Here is a 23,566-nt window from a genome sequence, read left to right on the forward strand (position 1 = left end):
GACAGTGATGGGTTGATGAGTGACTTGATCCCAAATGGACTAATGTAATTGTGAGACGTTTTGGGGGATTTGGTCCTCAATGGGATAGTTTTGGAAGTAACTTTCTGACCTGGAGTGTAGATGAGGGCCGAGATCCAATCACCGTAAGCTTGTTCTGCTCCATAGTTTTATGCAGGTCCACCTTGGTGGCAATGTCAAAGGTGATGCTGGACAGAAAGAACAGAGAACTCACTTTGTTGGCCTGGAAAAAATGATACTCCAGTAAAGCCTCAAACAGGAATAATCCAGTCGCAGAGAAGGTCATCAAATGTTGGAGGTATTTGGCACAGGCCAGGTGCAAGCTCTAAGTTGATGGGTTTGATTAGAACACACAGTGAGGGTGGCCTCCAATTCCTGGTTGGTCCTCTTTGTTTGACCATTAGTCAGTCACGAGAAGTGAACTGGGGTCCTCAGTTCAAGGCAATGTCACCAGAGATTCTGTGTAACATGAAGATGTGATCTGTGAAAAGCTGAGAGGTCTCTAAGGCTGAAGGAAGCTTAGGTAGAGAAACAAAATACACAGCCTTGGAAAAACAGTTTGCAATAGTTAGTATGGTGACTTTACCTGGAGGCTAGTGAGGAAATCTACCATGATGTAGGATCACAGCTGTGGGGAACAGTAAACCAGCAGGTGGTGAGCTCAATGACTTGGTCTGGGTGCAGACTGAACAGGCAGAAACATACTGATGGACTTCACAAATGAGGGATCGCCATCAAAACATCCTCTGGAGGAAGGGGCTGCTCTGATTGTAAAAATGGTAAATGGCCTTGTATAGCGCTTTTACTCAGTCCCTAAGGACCCCAAAGCGCTTTACACTACATTCAGTCATTCACACACTCACACACTGGCAATGGCAAGCTACATTGTAGCCACAGCTGCCCTGGGACACACTGACCTGGGTGGCAGTTTGGTGTGTAAATGGTAAATGGACCATTTCTTATTCTAATCTGAGTACTCAAATTTGCCTCTTTCACCCAAGAACATTTTTTCAATGCTCTTTCTATGTATGTGTTGTCTATCAAACATTCAGCATACATAGTCTTTGAACCACCAACCTTCCAATTAATAGGCGACCTGCTCTACCAACTGAGCTACATCCACTATATCCACTCTGAGGGTATATAGTATAATATTTAGTTGATAATCCTGAAATCAAATGGCTACAAGAACAGTTTATTAACTTAAATACAAAACAGACATTAGCACTGTCACCTATAGTGTTATTTCACAGGAGATCACAGGAGTGTGAGACTGCTGGAAAGCTGTCAGATGTGTGAGTGCTGAATCCAGAAACAATCAAATCTGCCACACGGAACAGTGTGTCGGGTCCTGGTCCTTTTCACAGTCATATTCAACAAAGAAACAACAGAAACAGAAATGTTTAAAGACAAAATAGGAAAATATTCATTTATTTCCTGGTTTATTCAGGTTCCAGGATTTTAATCCACCTGCTGTTTGGAGCCCTTCTATGTGGAGTCTGCATGTTCTTTCCATGTTTGTAGGTGTGTTCACTGGGTAGTTTTGCAGGGTTTCCTCAAACAGTCCAAAGACATGCATGGCGTTGGATTAACTGTGATCCTAAACTGGCCCTGGAGGGTGAAGATTGTTTTTTTTTTAAATAAAAAAAAAATACATAAACTAAAAAGTTCATATAGGGCTTTCTATGGTGGCCCCAAGAGGTCAAAAGCAATGCAAATTAAGACATAACATATCAATAACATAAAGGAACAGAAACCAAACCATGCACAGGATTTTACAAAGACATGCTTAAAAGGAGCTTCGTGTGAGGGAGAAAAAGATCCAGGTCTTTATTTAGAAGTTTGCTATTTAATTGTTTTTACTTTGAAATCCAAAATGAGACTTCCAGGATAGCAACATGGCAATGATTACTGCAGCTGTTGAGCCACTCCATTAAAAAAAAGAAAAGATTATTTTCTGACTTTACTTTTAGAACTGTCTAAAAATGACGTCTGTGACAGTCACACATCTACAGCATGTATGACTATATAGTACACGGCAGGACGGAACAGTCGATGACTAAGGCTACGTTCACACTGCAGATCTTAATGCTCAATTCCGATTTTTTGATCAAATCCGATTTTTTTTTTTTGTCTGCTTGTTCACACTACAAATAAAATGTGACAGCAAACGCGCTCCTGTGTGAACCCTCAAAGCGGCCGCATGCGCAAAAGCAGACTTCACACAAAACGCGCTGTTTAGACCCAGAGCAAACAGTATTGTTTGACTGATGGCCCTTAATATAAAGACTTGTTTCAGACTTTATGTTTCCCAATTTTGCTTTAAGTTATTTTGTTATTTAAATATGGCCTAATAATGATAATAATGCAGGTGTTTCAAAATAATGTATCCAGTCAGTGGTGCAGTCCGAATGTAACAGACAAACAAAGACTTTGAATTTGCTTTCCGGCCTTTCGTGAAACTGTCTGGTATGGTGCACGGTACGGTTGCTGTAAACGCGACTTCAAAAGTAGTGATGACACATGTTCTGGGAATCCATCCTACCTGAAAAAACATCCTACCCTGCGCAGACGCGGCGCATGCGCACAACACCAACGCCGAACACCGGCTTGAAGCTGACACTCCGGTGCGTGTGTCAAAAAAAACAAACCACCAACATGCTTCAGAAGCGCTGTGTCGAGGCTTGCTTCGTTTGGCCAGAGTCACGTGATCAGTGACGTCCGAAGCTTCATTTAGAACGTAACTGATTCAGTTCTTTATCAGGAAGTGATTTCGACGGATTTGTGGAGTGTTTTGATGGCGAGAGAGCAAACCACTGATCATTCTACTGAGAGATAAGGAGCCAGCGAGGAAGAGGAGGTTCTGTAGTGTGGAGGTATTTTGAGTTGATTATGGTCAGTTTTGGTTGGGTTTGCCAGCTTTGTGTTCCTGTTGTTTGCTTCTGTTTTGTGCGTGTTTATTTATCTGAAAAGGTGAAAAACTTAGAATGTCAAAAATCTGCTTTGTATAATATAAATATTATTAAATAACTTTAGAAGTTATTCTACAAAATGTGCTGCAATTTAATTTGTTTATTCACCTGGTTCTCTACCAGTTTCCGTGCACTCCAGCCTCTTCTGTACCATGTGAGAGGATTTTTTTTTAAAGCAGGAGAAAATATGTCCACGAAAAGAAACAGCCTCGGCCATCGCACAGTGGGACAAATTCTCTTTTTAAATAAAAATGAAAAAGGGTTACCTATCGTGATTTTACTTTGCAAGTTCATAAGCATTTTCCCTTTCAGTTCACAATCAATTCTACCCCCAGGTCAAAAAATATGCATAAGGAAAAATATAATATAATATTATTTATGAACATACCTGTCCACCTGTCCAGTGATTAATTAAATGCATAAGTACATGAAGGCAGGACCTCACAGCAGAAGCATACTCCATAATGTGTTGTATCAAGAAGTCACAAGCAAAGAAAGACCACACCATGTCGCTCGTTTAAACAAGGAACATTTATTGATCAAAATTATTTATTAAATAAATAAACAACAATTTTTTCAGACCAAAAATTACATGTTTAAAGCAACACAACGGTGGCCCAATATCAGACAGAATTCCACTCTCAATCATTATGAAGCAATTGGTTTTATTTTGTAGATTCAAGCTGCTCTTCATATTCGTGGCCACCAGATGTCACCAGAGAGACTGTGCTGAAAAGCATCGAGTAATGAACCGTTTTTCAATACAAGCGTCAGTGCTTCAGAAAGCTTCATTTGCCCATCACTACTCATTAGTTACAGTTTTTTCTGATTGCTTAAGCACATTTTTTGTAACTATTGGCTAATTTTGCAAAACTCTACACACAAATAAAAAAACCTGTCACCCAATTATCAAAACATTTTAGTTCTCTTGCAAAAGCGAACACAGCTAGATTAACTCTTCACACCTTTGTAAAAATGGTGTTTCCGTATCAAACAGTACACACAAGCCATCATCTACTAAGCACACAATGCGCCAACTGCACACTGATGGTATGTCTATCCTGTAAAATAGTCAGATGTCTATTCATATTAATGTACAGAATTCACCTGCTTGCTGCTACTACTGCACATTCACCCAGTGTATATACTATATATATATATATATATATATATATAATGTTCTTCCTCTACACCCCCCCCCCCCCCCCCCCCAAATTTTTGCACATGTCGAGGAGCGTGTCAGGCCACATTTCACTGTGTGTTATACTTGTATAACTATGCATGTGACAAATAAAGAACCTTGAACCTTGAACCTTGAATGGTATGAATACAAAACACATCTGGCTTTTGCTTTCTCTGTGTACAGATGTCAATTTGAGGTCACACCTTTGTCATAGTGTCATGTAAACATACAAGGATCCAAACGTCAAGTATTGGTGTTCATTCACACTCATCAAAACCAAGACAAAGTCAGAACACAAAATAGGAATTCCACAAATAAAAGAAAAAAAAAAGACAATCAGCCTACATCATGTCGTCTTTCTGGGTCCGGCCACAAAATTTCGTCCACATTGCATGCGATATCCTCCAGTCCAAGGCACCGGGGAAAATATCTCCTTGAATGCCGTATCCAGGCCTGACATGATGCCTGGTCAATATCTCCACATGCCTCCTCCATTGCCTGTAAAAGGGCTACCTGTTGATGAGGATGACGGTCATACACTTTCCAGCGCCAGGCAGAGAAGAACTCCTCGATGGGATTCAAGAATGGAGAGTATGGAGGGAGGTTGAGTGCCATGAAGGATGGATGGTCTGTAAACCAGTTGCGGACCAAAGCAGCCCTATGGAAACTAACATTGTCCCATATGATGACATATCGGGTCTGCTCTGGTCTCTGAACAGTGAGCATGTCATGCAAGGTGTCCAGGAATGCAATAATGTGTGCAGTGTTGTATGGGCCTATGGTTGCATGATGGTGAACAACACCATTTTGGCTTATAGCTGCACACATGGTTATGTTACCACCACGTTGTCCTGGGACATTGATGATGGCACGGTGTCCAATAATGGTCCTGCCACGTCTCCTGGCTTTACTGAGGTTAAAATCGGCCTCATCTACAAAAGTAGCTCATGTCCCATTGCATCTGCTTCTAGTTCCATCACTCTCTGGACAAGACAAAACAAATGCAACACATCAGGCCCATGCACAACACTACAGTATGCATTTCCAAATCCAGAACCAATGACACTAGCTTACCTGCACATAGTCATATCGCAGTTGCTTTACACGTTCTGTGTTCCTCTCGAAGGAACTCTGTAAATTTGCTTCATTCTTATTCTGTGGCGCGCAAGTACACGACTTAGTGTAGAAATGCTTGCACTGTGTATATTTTGAAAGATGGTGTCATCATCCATTATGCGCTGCTGTATTTCACGCAGTCTTATTGCATTATTGGCAATCACCATGTTCACTATATGGGTCTCTTGCTCTGGAGTGAACATTCTGCCTCTGCCCCCAACATCTGGACGTCTAGCAATTCTGTAAAGTAACAATTTCAGTATTTTTGCATGTATGGTACTGTTGTGTTTCTCATTAGAGTATGGCAGTGCTACAAAGTACTTACCGATTCTCATTTCGAAATGTCCTAATGATGCTTGCCACAGTGTAGCGGCTCAGTTTAGGCTGAACACGTTGGCCAGCTTCCCTCAGGGTCATCCCATGGTTGATGACATGGTCCACTATTGTAGCTCTGGTGTCATCACTTATTCTGTTTCGTACTCTTCTTACCCTTCCTCTTTCCCCTCCTCGTCCTCTTCTTGCTCCTCCACGTCCTCTTCCTCCAACTTCTTCACCTCCACGTCCTCTTCCTCCAACCTCTTCACCTCCATGTCCTCTCCCTCGGCCTCCTCTGATTCTCACTCTTCTCGCTCTTACTGCTCCTTCCATTGTACTCCACATGGACAGCTTACCTGTGGCCTGTTTATAGTGCTTAGGCTGACTGCAAAGTGGACTACTTATCTAAAACAGTTTTCACATGTGGAAGTGTGCCAGACAGTTGGCAAATTAGTGTTACAGTTTTTTCTGATTGCTTAAGCCCTTTTTTTGCAACTATTGGCTAATTTTGCAAAACTCTTCACACAAATAAGAAAACCTGTCACCCAATCATCAAAACATCGTAGTTCTCTTGCAAAAGCAAACACAGCTAGATTAACTCTTCACACCTTCGTAAAAATGGTGTTTCCGTATCAAACAGTACACACAAGCCATCATCTCCTAAGCACACAATGCGCCAACTGCACACTGATGGTATGAATACAAAACACATCTGGCGTTTGCTTTCCCTGTGCACAAGGTAGGCTATGTCAGTTTGAGCTCATACTTCTGTCATAGATCCATAAGCATAGAGGGATCCAAACTTCAAGTGAGTGTTGTGCAGTGAATTGTGCCTAGAGTTTTGCAAAGTGTGTGTTACAAAATTGCAAACTGAGTGCAAAGCAGTGCTTTTAGTTTTGCAAACTCAGTGAGTGGTTTTGCTATAAGTCTGAATAGTTTTAGAAATTGTGCTACAGGAATCACAGTTTGGGTTTAGGCATTCGGAAAAAACTGTAAACCATGGATTTGATCTTTTCTTCCCTGGTTCCTGTAGACCACAGTGTATTATCACCATCTACTCCTCTGGAGTGGTGGTGCACGATACTATGAGGCGTTGAGTGCACAAAGTTTAACTTGTCGTGCTTTTATCTGATGAATCAAATCTTATTTATCAAGTTTACATTTTTCATTAACTGAATTTTAACACTAAAAATATTTGCTCAGCTATTTTACACATCACTGATTAAAATAGATGCAATTTTCTGAAACGCTTTAACGGTGGACAAGAAAACAAACTGTTTTAAAATAGGAAGGAAGGCAGAGAGCAGGGTGCATATACTACTATGACTTTGTATCAGAGCAGTGCTGTCAATGACTTGGTTGAATGGATGATCCAGAAATGAAGATCTGATGGGTGATTAAAGGATTCAAATATTGTTACACTTATATGTTAAAAACATGCACTCATGCTGTAACATGTGTCTGTGTGATATATGTAGAAGCTGGTCCAACTGGAAACAGTTACTGAGAAATGATATAAATGAGTGTGTGTGCTTGTCCAGCCAGTGAGGACCTGTGGTTCTGTTTTGCCCCATGCTCGCAGACATTACAGTTGTCTTTATGTTATTGTTGCAAGGCTGTATTTTGCTGAATGTCCGTCCTCAATATCTGCAGAGATGAGTAGGAGGTATAAACACGGTTGGTGATCTCATCGTTCCACTCAAAACAACTCCTCCTTGCCCTTTCTCTCTCCCAGTTAAGATGCTTTTTGTCTGGATGGAAATCTCTGTAACCTGTAAGTGAAGCCCAGTAAATTTTAGCTGCTGTTGCCTCCCATGTCCACATCAACAGCAGCCAAAGATCTCATTATCCCACAGCAGAGATGCAGTGCCTTGGCCTGCATCCTATCCACTTTATCCACATCTAATCTTACTAATGCTATATATACATTTTTAAAGCTGCCCTCTATCTAATTATATTTAAAATCTCATTTACATTTTTCTCAACTTTATTAATGTGCTCTAACCTTTGAATCAAACTATATTCCCAAGAATATATATCTACCCTTTTCCAGCTTTTCTCCAGTGGAAAGTAGTGTAACCCTGGTTTCTAGTTGTGGTAGCGTTCTCTGGTCTATTAAGTGAGGCAAGTGATAATGAATCAACTCCAATTTGTCAAATCATAAGATATTATTACAAAATCAAGTATGCGACAAGAATTCATATTATAAATTTACATCATAATTTATCGACTGACTGAAGAAGTCACTTGGATCAGTGACGAAATGTCCACTGAAAACGCTACATCCAGATGAACAGAACAGAGCACGTTGCTGTTTCTCTTCACTGACCCACAGTCTTTAAATCATGATGTCATTCACATAAAAATAAACGATTTCAGTTTTTGGGCTCTAATGAGGTTTTATAAATGTGAAAATATGTGCTCATTAATCTCAGGGAAGGATTGTGTCTCTGAAGTATTTATATGTATTTTGTCAACTTACATACTAGTTGTATTGTAATCAAATTTGATGAGCCATGTTCTGATACTTTATGTGTTGTGTTTCTGATCTCATGCACTTTATTAAATTAAGTTGTAACAGTAACAGAGTTGTATTATCATCAGTAATGGGTGTTAGAGTTATGGACATCATTTGGTGGCAAAAAACACGTTTGTTCATAGTTTGCCTCTGTGCACCACCACAAAATATTTGACACTATAATCAAGATGTGACTGATGTGCAAACTTCCAGCTGTAATTTAAGTGTGTTGCATTCAATGAATTAAGACACATTTTTTATAAACAGTCCTCCATTTTCAGAGGCTCAAAGACAATTAGACAAATTAACATTGTTTTAAATATAAGCACAGGTTTTACTCGGTCTAAAGTCCTTTGCCTACAATGAGCACCTGAAGTCTACCACCCATGCACATCACCAGATGCTGTTTCCATCCTTGTCCTGTTGGGGGAGTGCTGTTGGGTTTGAAATGGCATTTAGCTGATGGCACATTTCAGAGTAACATCCACATTTCACAAACATCAGTTATTTTTCCTTATAATGTTCTATATTACCTCACACTAAATGATATACATCTTTAACCTTTTAGTGTTAATGCAGGCCTGCAAACTGAACCTTTTGAATATACTGGTACTTTTTGTGCCCCAGTTTCACACAGATGAGCCACTCTGTGGTATCTGTTACTCTCACATTTGTACTCATATCAGTCTGAAACCACAGCCCATTGCTAATATAGCAGTGCTTTACTAGTAAAGCTTCACTGCTTTACTTGGAACTCACAACAGCTCATTTCTGTCCCCACATAAGGCCGAGAAACACACAATATGTATTGTTACGTTTTGGTGTTGTCGGTGTGTTGCTTTTGGCGTGACTGTTATGTGTTTCCTGTTTTACTTTGAAAGTCTGTGTTAGCTTAGTGTTTTCAGTTTACGTTTCCCTGTCTCGTCAGGTCTAATTTGCCCCAGCTGTGTTTCCCTCCTGTGGTCCATTCCCTGATTGCCCCTTCTATGTATTTAAGCCTTGTGTTTCAGTGTGTCATGGTCGTGATCTCCCCCGTGTTGTAAATAGTTTGGTGTTTTGTTGTAAATAAATAGTTTGTTGTAAATAGCTGTAAATAGATTTGTCGATACTTTTGTTTTGGGATTTTGGTGGTGAGCCTTCGTGGTTTTATTTTTCTTATCTTTGTTTTTCTACGTTGCACCCCGGTTGCCTAGGCCGGGGTGTAACATATGGGGGCTCATCCGGGATCGCTGGAGGGACAGCCTCGGCCTTCTGTTTTCGCTGGAGGGTCCGGGGACCGCTTCAGCCTCCGTCTGTCTTCGCTGGAGGGCCCGGGGGCCGCTTCAGCCGTTCGCCGTTGCTGGAGGGTCCGAGGGAGGGACCGCTTCAGCCTCCGTCTGTCTTCGCTGGAGGGCCCGGGGACCGCTCCAGCCTTCATCCGCCTTCGTTGGAGGGTCCGTGGGACCACTCCAGCCTTCGTCGTCTGCTGGAGGGTCAGGGGGACCGCTCCAGCCTCCATCAGTTTCATCTGCCTCCGCTGGAGGGTCCGTGGGACCGCTTCAGTCTTCATTTGCCTTCGCTGGGGGGTCCGAGGGACCGCCTCAGCCTTCGTCGTCTGCTGGAGGGTCCGTGGGACCGCTCCAGCCTTCATCCGCCTTCGCTGGAGGATCCGAGGGACCGCTCCAGCCTTCTGCAGCTGGTGGGCTGCGTGTCCGTGTGTGCAGCTGGTGGGCTGCGTGTCCGTGTGTGCAGCTGGTGGGCTGCGTGTCCATGTGTGCAGCTAGTGAGCTGCTCGTCTGCCTTCGCTGGAGGGTCCGTGGGACCGCTCCAGCCCTCATCCGCCTTCGCTGGAGGGTCCGTGGGACTGCTCCAGCCTTCGTCGTCTGCTGGAGGGTCCGTGGGACCGCTCCAGCCTCCATCAGCTTCGTCTGCCTTCGCTGGGGGGTCCGTGGGACCGCTCCAGCCTCCATCAGCTTCGTCTGCCTTCACTTCAGCCTTCGTTTGTCTGAATCAAACTTTTCACTTGGGGTTACATGTTTGATTTTTGGGTGGGGGGAACTGTTACGTTTTGGTGTTGTCGGTGTGTTGCTTTTGGCGTGACTGTTATGTGTTTCCTGTTTTACTTTGAAAGTCTGTGTTAGCTTAGTGTTTTCAGTTTACGTTTCCCTGTCTCGTCAGGTCTAATTTGCCCCAGCTGTGTTTCCCTCCTGTGGTCCATTCCCTGATTGCCCCTTCTATGTATTTAAGCCTTGTGTTTCAGTGTGTCATGGTCGCGATCTCCCCCGTGTTGTAAATAGTTTGGTGTTTTGTTGTAAATAAATAGTTTGTTGTAAATAGCTGTAAATAGATTTGTCGATACTTTTGTTTTGGGATTTTGGTGGTGAGCCTTCGTGGTTTTATTTTTCTTATCTTTGTTTTTCTACGTTGCACCCCGGTTGCCTAGGCCGGGGTGTAACAGTATAAAGAAACAAACACTGAAATCAACATGCTATTAAAGAGGAACTGTTCAGATCACAGTACAAACTTACTGACCATTTTATTAGGTACAAATGTCACTGTTTTTTATGCAAATATGTAATGAGCCAATCACATGGCAACAGCATTACAGTTACAGATATTCTCATTTGATTTAGGTGATTTAAGTAAAGGGGAATGTGGCATTGTTGTTGATGCCAGATGGAAACTTCTGATTTTCTAGGATTTCCCAAAAAAACATCTGTTGATGACAGAGGTCAGAGTCCAGTCTGCTTTAAGCTGATAGTAAGGCAACACAAATAGCCACTGATTACAACCAAGGTATGCAGAAGAGCACGGTATGCACAGCACATAGGACGTAACAACAGCAAGAGTGTAGAGCTAATAACAGGAAACTGAGGCCACAGTTCACACAGGCTCACCAACATCAGAGAACAGAAGATTGTAAAAACATAGTCTGGTCTAATGCTTCAGCATTTCGATCAGAACTGGTGTAAAACAGCATGAAAGCAGCCTGCACAAGCGATTTATGAGCCATTTGTTGGCAGAGAAAGTTTCCAGAGTGGAGGCTCAATGAGCTGCTAAAATCGTATGTCTGGGAAAAACTGTACTTTCAAAACTGCATCAGTTGGTCCTCCCCAGATCTCAGTTCATGCGGTGCTTCAAATTCAAAAAGAGTGGATGTTTTTCAAAAAGCAACATTAGAGAGCCTGCTCTTTTACTATCTTTTGTTAAACAATATTTTTGATTTTCTGTCCTGATTTTTTTAATCTACTTTTTACAAACATCTTACATATACGCAAGAAAAGTATGTGGGGAAGGGGGCGGAGTTTACTGTGTCTCTATGACAAAAAGAGAAAATGAGTCTCATGAGTCAAGAGGACAATGGATGACGCGTCTCTACTATTTCTGCTCTGTAAGTGAAGAATGTCTTCCTTTTAAATGTTGAACTTTTTCTGTCTGCTCTGTTAATGTGAACTTGACAGAGGTTAGTTAGTTATTATATCAGCTTATCTTTAAAGTGGACACGCGACTTCATGCTTACTGTTACCGGTCATGTTTCCAAATGTTTCTTATGCATCGGGTACAGTGAATTCGAAAACATCCAATAATCACTAAAGGAACAGCGTTACAGATTTGGTGTTAGAGATGTGGGAGCAGAAATGTGCACAGTGCTAATAAACTGATGGATTTCTGATTTCCAATATTTAATTTTATTGAGTTCTTGTGAACTTAGCAATAACTAACACAAAGGCACAGAAACACAGTCTTAACACTGGAACCAGAGAAGAACAGACAGGAGGACACAGCGGACTAGGGAGACAGAGAGAGAACCCAGTCTAGACACAGGAGACGCACAAACATAAAGAAAAAGGAGACTTGAGATGAAATGAGGAACGTAACAGTAACAAACCTTAAGACTAGAACTATAAATATAAACATAGCAACAAGCTAAAAATAATGAATATGAATAGATCTTTTTCTTAAAGAGTTCAAAAACACAGTCTGTTATTCTTTTACATTGATGTATGCCTCCCACAAGGATTACTTACTCACATAATTATAAGTGGACAAGAGATCAGAGATAGACGAGATGGGACGAGCCAAATTAATTACAGTCTTTATTATTTTACATGCTAACCTAAGTTTTACTTATCTTTAGTTTTGACTTCAATGCCTTGCAGGATAACAAACCAAGGTCAGTGATTTTCTTTTAAATATGTCAAATATGTGTTAAATTCTTCTTCTTTAATGTTTAGGGTTGGCAGCCCGAACCACATAAGAAGTATTTTAATTCTAATTTAAAGAATGTTGTATCATCATTGCTTTGCACAACCATGACATTTTTATTTTTATTTTTAACCCTCACAGCTCGTCTGGCTGTGAGTCCCAGCAGCTCTCAGTTCTTTGAAGGAGACTTTGTGTCTCTGAGCTGTGAGGAGGACGACAGCTCTGCTGGATGGACTCTGAGGAGAAACACAAGCAAACAGAGGACTCAGTGTGGAGATGGGTGGGGAAAACCAGCTGGTTCTTCCTGTAATATAAGTATGATGGTGCCTCATGACAGTGGAATATATTGGTGTGAGTTCAATCAGAGTACCATCAGTAACATGGTTAACCTGACAGTCACTGGTAAGCTGAGTGTGTGGAGTTAGTGTTGATGAAGCTGTGTGTAAATGGATGAAATGCTGTAGTTTGTCTCTGTGTTGAGGTGGATCAGTGATCTTGCAGAGTCCTGTCCTCCCTGTGATGGAGGGAGATGACGTCACTCTGCTCTGTAAAACAAAGACCACTCCCTCCAACCTCCCAGCTGCTTTCTATAAAGATGGCTCCCTCATCAGGAAGCAGCCTACAGGTCACATGACCATCCAGCATGTTTCCAGGTCTGATGAAGGCCTCTACAAGTGTGACATCAGCGGTCATGGAGAGTCTCCATCCAGCTGGATCACTGTCACAGGTGACACACTCACCTGTCTGTGTTTCTGCAGGTTTCAACATTCACAATGTGACGACAACTTAATGACTGTGTTTGCTTTGTTTTAGACAAACACACCACCACACCTCCACCTGCCTCTTCTGCTGGTTCCTCTCCACTTGTCCCCGTGTTGCTGACAGCTGGAACAGTCTGTGTTGTGTTAGTAGTGATGTTACTGGTTGTTTTGGTGGAACGACATGTTGACAGGAAACTAAAAGGTGAGACTTATTCTCTTTTTGTTGCATGAACGTCTCACGTTAGTATGTTTTTCAATTTTAAACAATATTCAAAGGAAAGATGAAGCTTGGATAAAAGCAGCTCTTTGGAGTTTCTCACAAACAAACCAAAGTTTCCACTTGCATCAAGTATTTCTCAAGCAAGAGAAATTTGTCCTTTATTAATAATGTTGAACATCCTGAATGTAGTCTGTCCATCCATTCTCTTCTGCGTGTCCAATTTAAGGAAGCAGGGTGTCTGCAGGTTATCCCAGGTAGGTGGGGTACACCATGGACAGACAACCAGTCACACCTATGTGGCAAGTTAGAATAATCAGTTAACCTTATCTTATTAACTGCATGTTTTTGGAGGAGTACTCGGAGTGAATCCACACAAAAACAGAGAGACCATTCAAAAGGATTGAACTCAGGACCTTCTTGCTGTAAGACAACAGTGCTAACCACCATGGCAAGTGCTGCCCACAAAGTACTCTTTAGATTACAAAATTTCAGGTATTAAATAAATAATTAGAACAACGTTCATGGGTTTTAATGTGCTGATATCAAATGTTCTGATTGTTTTCTGGCTCAAGAGGAGGCCCAAAACAGCAATGAGACAAAATAAAGGTCTGTATGAGGAAGTAACAGACTGCAAAGCATTCTGGTTGTTCTTCTAAGTGGCAATAACCATCACAGACCTGCTTTCATGGTTTCAGACCACAAGGTTTAAAACTTTCCACTGCAAAGAAGACTATCTTTACTTCACCTCACACTAACGTGCAGTTTAAACAGTTCACTGTGCTGAGTGAGTTCTTCCTCCCACAGTCTAAAGACATGATAGGTGTTAACTAATGATTTCAAATTGGATAGATTGTTAAGTTGTGTTTCCTAGTCCTGTGACAGACTGGAAACCTGTCTGGTGTGCAAACTGCCTTTCACGCTATCCCAGAGAGGATAAGCTCCAGCCCTCCTGCTTTTTTAAACCATTTTTAAAAGCTTAGTCAAAGACCTACAGTATATATAGATCACTAAGTAGTTGTTCTGTGTTTGCAGTATCTGTTAGCAGTGAGTGCTGTTCTTTGTGCTCCAAACATGTATTTCACCCTGTGTATAACAAAGACTAACAGCTCTGTGGTCGTCCACTTTCCTTTTATTGATGAAAACTCGTCAGCTCCTCAGGGATGTTAATACACACACACACACACACACACACACACACACACACACACACACACACACACACACACACACACACACAGTATTAAGACTGTATTAAATTATTTAAAAGTTCTGGACAAAAACTGCATCTGCTCTTTTTATTACTCAAAAATACTTCATTACGAGTTCACTTGAGGAGATGTAATAATTTCTTGAGTTTCTGACATCCTGTTGCATTTTTCTGTGGTTTCAGGGGGTTTCATGAAAGCAGGTCTGTAGTCATCAGTTCAAATACAGCCTTGTGATTCAGCTCCATCTTCATGTTTCGTAGCAGTAATCTTGTGAAAGTATATGCTCAGTATACAATCAGTCCTAAAAACTCCCTGAAAAGCCTTCAGTTAATCCAAAATGCTGCAGCAAGAGTCCTGACAGGGACTAGAAAGAGAGCATATTTCTCCATCTTTCAGGCCCCTCTTTTGTGGAACCAGCTTCCAGTTTGGATTCGGGAGACAGACAGTATCTCTACTTTTAATATCAGGCTTAAAACTTTCCGTTTTGCTAAAGCATATAGTTAGGGCTGGACCAGGTGACCCTAAATCCTGCCTTAGTTTTGCTGCAATAGGTGTAGGCTGCTGGGGGATTACCATGACGCAATCAGTATTACTTCTTCAGTCACCTTTCTCACTCACTATGTGTTCATACACCTCTCTGGATTTAATTATTATTAACCTCTGGCTCTCTTCCATGTGTCTTTTGTCCTGTCTTCATCCACACATCCCTAACCAGTCACAGCAGATGGTTGCTCCCACCTGAGCCTGGTTCTAGCTGATTTCTTCCTGTTAAAAAGGGAGTTTTTCATTCCCACTGTTGCCTAGTGTTTGCTTGTACAGGGGTCATTTTATAGGGTTTTACAATAGAAAGAACCTTTAGGCAACAGCTGTTATGATTGATATGAAAATAAAACTAAATTATAATGACAAAAATAACCCTTCACACTCCATGCTTGAATCTAGGAAACAATGGTTTAAAAGAACCCCACATGCCAGGTTTAGCTGTTTCTCTCCCTCCTATTTTTCCATGCCACTGGCTTTTTACTGCTTTTTCATTTTTCTGTCTTCTGATGTGTGGCTGTGTTTACTGTTCAAAGCCTGACCTTGTCATGGTGTGCTGTGTGGCAGGCAAATGCAGGACTCACTGAACGCAGAGGGATGAACTGAAAGCGACAGCTTTATTGCATCATCAGAAATAACTTCACAAACAAACCAAAACCTTAAAAATGTCAAATAGAAAGTAAACTGTATAATGAAAACAAGAAACGTGGTGGCATGAATGAGAGAAACTAACCACACTTAGAGCAAAACTAACCTTCAGCAATTCAGAGGGAAAACCACTCAGCGTAATGCAGGTACGACACAACAGTGACAGAGAGAAACACAGGCCTTAAATACACTGAGGGATAATGAGGGAATGAGACAGGAGGAGAGCACAGATTTTGCCACATCCATGTTTTTTCACTTCCTGTTTCCTGTGTAAGCTCGTCTAATGTGTCGTTAGCCACATTATTTTCAGCTGTGTGCTCACCGGTCTCTCATTATCATCCTCATCAGTCTTCTGTTTCCACTCCTTCACCGTCGTGTCATTGATGTTGTCACTGTTGTCGTTTCCGCCTGTGTTCAGTTGTTCAGCTGTTCAGCCAGCCATTCAGTCTTCCAGTCAGTTAGTCAGTCCTGTCGTTCCTGCTCTGTTCTTTCACTCGCTCCAATAAATCCTCATCATTCTGCACCATGAGTCCTGCGTTTGGGTCATCTCTTCCTCGCCCGCACACAACAACCTGACAGCTGGACCTGATCAGTTTTCTATCATGTCCCATTTGAGTCCTGCACAAAAAGGTGGAGCATAATTAATCTGAATGATTTTTATGTCATCGTTAATGTAACAGCAGCAGTATCTATAGGACTGTACTGCCTGCACTGATGCTCGCTTTATGTGTTTTCTTGTGCAGAGAGTGATGCAGCTGCAGTCGACTCAGCAGTGAGAACAGAAGATGTCACTCATGGACAAATCGACATCAAAGAGAAGCAAGAAGAGGCAAAAATGTACAGCTGCTGTCCTTTGTCTCCATCATGGTTCAAGATGAATTTAAAAAAAAAATAAGGGTGTGTGAGCAGACTTCTATATTTTACTGAGATTTTTTATGTATACTGTCAGTGATTCCTGAGATTAGGGACAAAACAGGTTTTCATTTTCTAAAATATATTTTTTGATATTTCAAAAACATATTTACATATAATTGTTACACAAAGTCTCACCATGTCTTGGTACAATCTCCCAGGTGTAACATTTTTTAATAATTTATGTTTTTGCTGGAGAAGTGCAAGGTTTTTGTCAACACCGTCAGACACAAAGAAATGCAAAAATATATATTTTAAATTAAGTTGTTTCAGCTCTTTTGACTATTAGCAGCTTCTCTATTCTATTGTTTATGCACATATGTTTTCAAAGTAATTATACCACATTTAAAAGTAAGATTGTTTTGGCTTTTTATTATTAGAGTTACAGTCATACATATTTTCAGAAGCTTGTATTTAATCTGTATAAGAAACAGTCATATTAAGCAGCATGCAAATTACACATTTATTGAGAAAATTACGTATTTTTATTGGAAGATCATGAGGGAGGAAACTATATGGTTCTCCAAAAGAGAAAAATAAACAAAAACTCCATATTATGGAGTTGACAAGGTGCTGACGGTGGTGACACTCTAGTAGAAAACAAGATATTATTTCTTTCAAAATGAAAATTAAACCTTAGCAACCTTTGTAATATCACAAGACACATAATAACAATTCTGTTTTTGCACATGTCAAGTTCTACATCTTAATAGTTCACCAGCCTACTACTCCTTGATTCCTAAAGTTCTCTGTGGTTGTGTGTTTAGACCCTGCTGGACTTTCTCTCCTTTTGTCTCTGTGCTTGTTTCCAAAACCTTCTCTTCTGACTTTTTTCTCTTTCTTTCAGATCACTGGTGTTCTTTATTTTTCCCTCTTTCACTCTATTTCTCCATCTTTCCTTTATGAGAAACTCTTTCTTCAACTCAGGCTGGCTGTTAATTTTTTCTCTCCTTTTTTGATCATCCCTGTTCCCTCTCTTTCGTTCCTCTACTGACAGGTTTCCCTTTGCTATTCTAGCCTGAAATGTACCATTTTTTTAATTACTATATTTTTTCTGAACCTTGTGCTTTTTCACAGATTAAGGATGAATATTCACAACACAATTATGCATTCAGCAATAGAAATGCTATCTGGTCTTTAAGTCTGATGTCATTAGCCATTTCCAGGTCCAACCTGGGCTGCAGATCCCAAAGTCAAAGGAACTCTGCGGCATCACTGAGAGTTACAACCTGTCTAAATTCAGATGTAATAGAACAAGATAAAAAGCATTAAAACATTTTAACAGCACAACAGGCTTAATCCAAATCCAACGAACAGAGGCTAACCTGGGTTGGTAGCTGCCCACTGCATCACTGAGTGAATGGGTTAAATGCAGAGGACTAAGCATTTTCCTACAGGATTAATAATGTATACATAAACAATGAGATTCAAGATAAGGCAAATTTGATAATATTTGACACATCTGTGAAGCAGAAATATCAGTAAAATACACAGGAAGTAATATGTCTGAAATATTAATAAAAAATGACTTAACATAAATGGTGAATAGCACACTTTTGTGAGATTTGTCAACACCATTAGAAAAAGGGTGAACACCTTCAGACAAAAATCCTGATGGTGTTGACAAAATACCCGACTTTCTCTCATAACACATGTTTTTCTGACAGAAGCCATCTTGTTTTTCATCATTTGCTTATGGCCTCTACAATCTACCTAAATTAAGCTCTTATTACAAAAAAAATAATTAAATCTTGGTTTACATCGACTTTGGTGTTGATGCACTATGGTTGTGACACAGAGTTTTATCAGAAAGGTGTGCAATAAATGAAATAAAAACAAACAAATTATCACAGCAGTGACTTCATGGCATGTGTATCAAACAGGAAGTGGTAAAGGGGTCCTCAGAGTGTAAGCTGCCCACAATAATTCCTGATTTTTTGTACTTTTGAAAAAATCTGACGGTGTTGACAAAAACTCTGGACACGATTTTAATCACTTAAAAAATATTTAAAAATAAATTTTCAATTGCATATTTTGATATTATATAAGGTATTGACTTAAATACTTAGTGACGAGAGCCATGATGTTTAATTTTACATTACTTTTAATTTTTTTTCTGTATTTTAATATTATCACACCTGCTTCTGGACAATGGACTTTTAAGGTACTGGTAATGTATTGTACCATTTAAAATAAATATATATTTATAAAAAATGCAAAATCATAGTTTTGTTGTATAAACATTGCCTTGGTTTGTCTTTTAGGCAGTTGGGTTAACACTTGTATGCATATTTTTAACCACAAAATTGGGTTTTATCTGCCGGACATGTTTTGTCCCTTATATCAAGAATCACTGCTGTGGCTAAACTGTGTTTAAAAAAGAGAAAAAATAAAAACACCTGCAGATGTTATGTGATCTGAAACTTTTTACATATTATCCATCTTACCATCCGTTTTTATTCCAGTTGTGCAATTCAGGGTTGGGGAATAAAAATGCAATAATGTGAGTTTTCTTGCTAGAGCGTGTCAGGAGCATTTAGGATCGCTTGGAGGTGAAAGAGGTGATTTATTTAAGCCGGTAAACAGGAGAGTAATTTTTGCATGATGACTAATATTCATGCACAATCTTCTCTAGTTTGGATGAGGGGACTACACACACACAGATCAGCTATGTCCCTCTGATGATCAAGATTAAACTGCAGCCTGGTGCTGCCATCTACTGACACTTAATGGCAACAACAAGCCCTCCAACACTGAAAGATCATCTGAAAGCATCTGGTACTTTCAGATCACATAGTACAAACTAACTTTATATATTTATTTTTATAAATGAAATACTTATATCTCCACTTTTAAAGTGTAGTTTACACAATTATTATCATTAACTTCAAATTTCATTTTCTGCATACTTTTAATTGTGATGCTTTCAGTAACAATGTAATGATGTTATGACCTCATCGGTGCCCTCCACAGAAAGCGGAGACAGTGAGATTTAAATAAATGCACATTTATGAAGAATCAACATGCAACATGTGATAAAAGAGTAACTGTTCTAATCACAGTACAAACCTACTGGCCATTTTATTATGTACACATGTCCCACTGTTTGTTAATGCAAATATGTGAGGAGCCAATCACATCACAGCAGCTCAGTGCATTTAAACATGTAACAGTGTAACAATGTCTCAATCTATATTCCACACACACACACACACACACACACACACACGCACACACACACACACACACACACGCACACGCACACACACATACACACACACACACACACGTTACAGTTATTTTGTGTGTCAGACTCTAACAGAATTAATATTTTATTTAATATTTCACTGCTAATTACTGGCCAATCACATTAGTTGGTCATATATAAGTAGTAGGTGCTGTCTGAGCATGTTGCAGCCTCCGGTCACCTGACTTCCCTAGCTGTCACATAAGCCTCCCCTCCGTGCATTAGGTTATAGCTGGAGAATCTCCTGATGCTGCTTGTCTGAGCTACTTTACAGAAGTGCTGCTGCTTTCTTTACTTCTTGTGAGTTCGCGGGAAGCGAAGGAAACTTTTTGCGGAGATTCTGTCATGTGTAACATGAAGACATGATCTGACAAAAGCTGAGAGGTCTCTAAGGCTGAAGGAAGCTTAGGGAGAGAAACAAAATACACAGCCTTGGAAAAACAGTTTGCAATAGTTAGTATGGTGACTTTACCTGGAGGCTAGTGAGGAAATCTACCATGATGTAGGACCGCAGCTGTCTGGACCAGTAAACCAGCAGGTGGTGAGCTCAATGACTTGGTCTGGGCACAGACTGAACAGGCAGAAACATACTGATGGACTTCACAAATGAGGGTTGGCCATCAAAACATCCTCTGGAGGAAGGGGCTGCTCTGATTGTAACCTGGGATACAGTTTGGTGTGTAAATGGTAAATGGACCAGTTCTTATTGTACTCTGAGTACTCGAATTTGCCTCTTTCACCCAAGCATATTTTCTCTAGGTTCTTTCTCCATGTAAGAGATTCCTATCTAACATTCATACTCTGATGGAGCGGACGGGGATCAAACCACCAACCTCCAGGTTAGTAGGTGACGGGCTCTACCACCTACCACCATCGTACAGGTTCAAAATCAGGAAATCAAAAACAATTCACCTCTGAAAGACGAAGAACACACATTCATTTATTTCCTGGTTTATTCTGGTTCCAGGATTTGAATCCACCTGCTGTTTGGACCCTTTCTCTGATGAGTCTGCATGTTCTCTCCGTGTCTGTGGGGGTTCTCACTGGGTAGTTTCTCAGGGTTTCTTCAAACAGACCAAAGACCTGCATGGAGTTTGATTAATTGGTGATACTAAACTGGCCCTGGAGGGTGAAGATTGTTGGGTTTCTTTTTTAAATAAAAAAATAAATACTGCTGTGTTTGATACGGTGTTTCCGTATCAAACAGTACACACAAGCCATCATCTACTAAGCACACAATGCGCCAACTGCACACTGATGGTATGAATACAAAACACATCTGGCTTTTGCTTTCTCTGTGCACAAGGTAGGCTATGTCAGTTTGAGCTCATACTTCTGTCATAGATCCATAAGCATAGAGGGATCCAAACTTCAAGTACTGCTGTTTATTCAAACACATCAAAACAAACACAAGTGTTTATTTCCAAGTATAGGATTATTTGCAATCGCCATAATGACTATATGGGTTACTTGGTCTGCAGTGAACATGCTTCCTCTGCCCCCAGCATCTGGTCATCTAGCAATTCTGTAAAGTAACAATTTCAGTATTTTTACATCAATGGTATTGGTGTGTTTCTCATTGGCATATGGCAGTGCTACAAATCTTTGTGCGAAGTGACTGTACTAACCGATTCTCATTTCAAGATGTCCTTATGGTACTTGCTACAGTGTAGCGGCTCGAGTTAGGGTGGACCTGTTGGCCAGCTACCCTCAGGGTCATTCCACGGTTGATTACATGGTCCACTATTGTAGCTCTGATGTCATCAGCAATTCTATTTCTTACTCTTCCTACCCTTCCTCTCCCCCCTCCTCATCTTCCTCTCCTCCCTCCTCATCTTCCTCTTGCTCCTCCTTGTCCTTGTCGTCCTCTTCATCCTACTTCTTCACCTCCACGTCCTCTTCCTCGGCCTCCTCTACTTCTCACTCTTTCTGCTCCCTCCATTGTACTCCGCACACACAGCTTACCTGTATTATAGTGCTTAGGCTGATTGCAAAGTGAACTAATTATCTAAGAAAGTTTTGACATGTGAAAGTGTGCCAGACAGTTGGCAAATTAGTGTTAATGATAGCCATACATGTGTATACTTTTGCTAGGAGTGTGTTGGAAATTTGGTAATTGAGTGTTGTGCAGTGAATTGTGCCTACAGTTTTGCAAAGTGTGTGTTACAAAATTGCAAACTGAGTGCAAAGCAGTTTTTGTGCTTTTAGTTTTGCAAACTCAGTGAGTGGTTTTGCTATAAGTCTGAATAGTTTTGGAGATTGTGCTACAGGAATCACAGTTAGGGTTTAAGCATTCAGAAAAAACTGTAATCATCTCAAACAATAAAATGTCCATCAATCCATTTTCTTCCACTTTATCCAGGGCCGGGTCGCGAGGGCAGCAGCCCAAGCAGAGAAGCCCAGGCGTCCCTCTCCCTAGCCACCTCCTCCAGCTTATCTGGGGGAACACCAAGGCGTTCCCAGGCCAACCAAGAGATATAGCCTCTCCAGTGTCCTGGGTCTGCCCTGGGGCCTCCTCCCGGTGGGACGTGCCTGGAAAACCTTACCCAGGAAGCACCTCAACTCAACTGGCTTCTTTCGATGTGGAAGAGTGGCGACTCTACTCTGAGTCCCCCCGAGCCACTCCTGGCTGCTGCCCGGCTCACATTGCACCTGACCCCTACGGTGCCTCCTGCGGGTGGTGGGCCTTCAGGAAGATGGGCCCATGTCCCTTTTTCCGGCTGTGCCTGGCTGGGCCCCATGGACTAAGACCCGGCCACCAGATGCCTGCCCTCGGGCACCCTCCCCGGGCCTGGCTCCAGGGCGGGTAACCCTATCCTGGGCAGGGTGAACTGTTCCCTCGATGGTCTTTTCATAAGGGTCTTCTGAATCGCTCTTTGTCTGGTCCCTCACCCAAGACCAATTTGCCATGGGAGACCCTACCAGGGAGCAAAGCCCCCAGAAAACATAGCTCCTGGGATCCCTGGGACACACAAACCCCTCCACCACGTTAAGGTAGTGATTCGTGGAGGGGACAATAAAATGTGTTTGTCAATATAATTATCGCTAATCATTGGGGTTTTTTAATGTAGTATTAGAGTATTGCAGTAATGAGGCCCCATGCATATTGGAGCCTGTGTCACGATGAGTGATGTTTTCTGGTGTAATGGGGTAAACTGTCCTGCTGGGGGAGTGCTGCTATCCGGGATGAGTATGTTGGGTCTGAAACAACATTCAGCCAGTGTTACATCTCAGAGTGACATCCACATCAATCCAACGGAATGCTGTAATGTAACAATGTACAGTTTATTTTTTATTATCATTGTTGTATACAGTTGTTACATCTATAACAATTCATGTAATGCTGCATGTATCCACTTGTTTATTGAACAAAAATGATATTTGGTCAGATATTGTTGTTGATGCCAAACGGGCTGGTCTGAGTATTTCAAAAACTTCTGATTTACTGGGATTTTCCCACAAAACCATCTGTACGGTTTACAGAGAATGGTCTGAAAAGGAGAGAAGGAGCTCTCTGCCATCTTGATGGCAGAGGTCAGAGGTCAGACTGCTTTAAGTTGATAAGTTGATAGCAACACAAATAGCTACTCATTACAACTAAGGTATGCAGAAGAGCACGGTATGCACACTTCACAGGACGTAACAACGGCTAAGAACAGGAAACTGAGGTCACAATTCACACAGACTCACTAACATCAGAGAGCAAAAGATTGTAACAACATA

At 41.1% G+C, this 23,566-nt stretch overlaps 1 protein-coding gene across 1 annotated transcript; it reads left to right on the plus strand.

Annotated features, from left to right (window-relative positions):
* Positions 1-11,384: 11,384 nt before the first annotated feature.
* Positions 11,385-16,587, plus strand: LOC146578854 (high affinity immunoglobulin epsilon receptor subunit alpha-like). The gene is made up of 6 exons (XM_085268947.1): positions 11,385-11,492; positions 12,240-12,275; positions 12,449-12,709; positions 12,789-13,034; positions 13,121-13,270; positions 16,428-16,587. Exons 1-6 carry the CDS (start codon positions 11,462-11,464, stop codon positions 16,577-16,579), a joined length of 876 nt encoding a protein of 291 aa, XP_085125073.1. The 5' UTR covers positions 11,385-11,461; the 3' UTR covers positions 16,580-16,587.
* The last annotated feature ends 6,979 nt before the right edge of the window (positions 16,588-23,566 follow it).

Source organism: Mchenga conophoros, linkage group LG3, assembly GCF_057382185.1.
Source record: "Mchenga conophoros isolate Kocher_MC1m ecotype Shallow Benthic linkage group LG3, M_conophoros_male_GT1.1, whole genome shotgun sequence".
NCBI lineage: Eukaryota > Metazoa > Chordata > Actinopteri > Cichliformes > Cichlidae > Mchenga > Mchenga conophoros.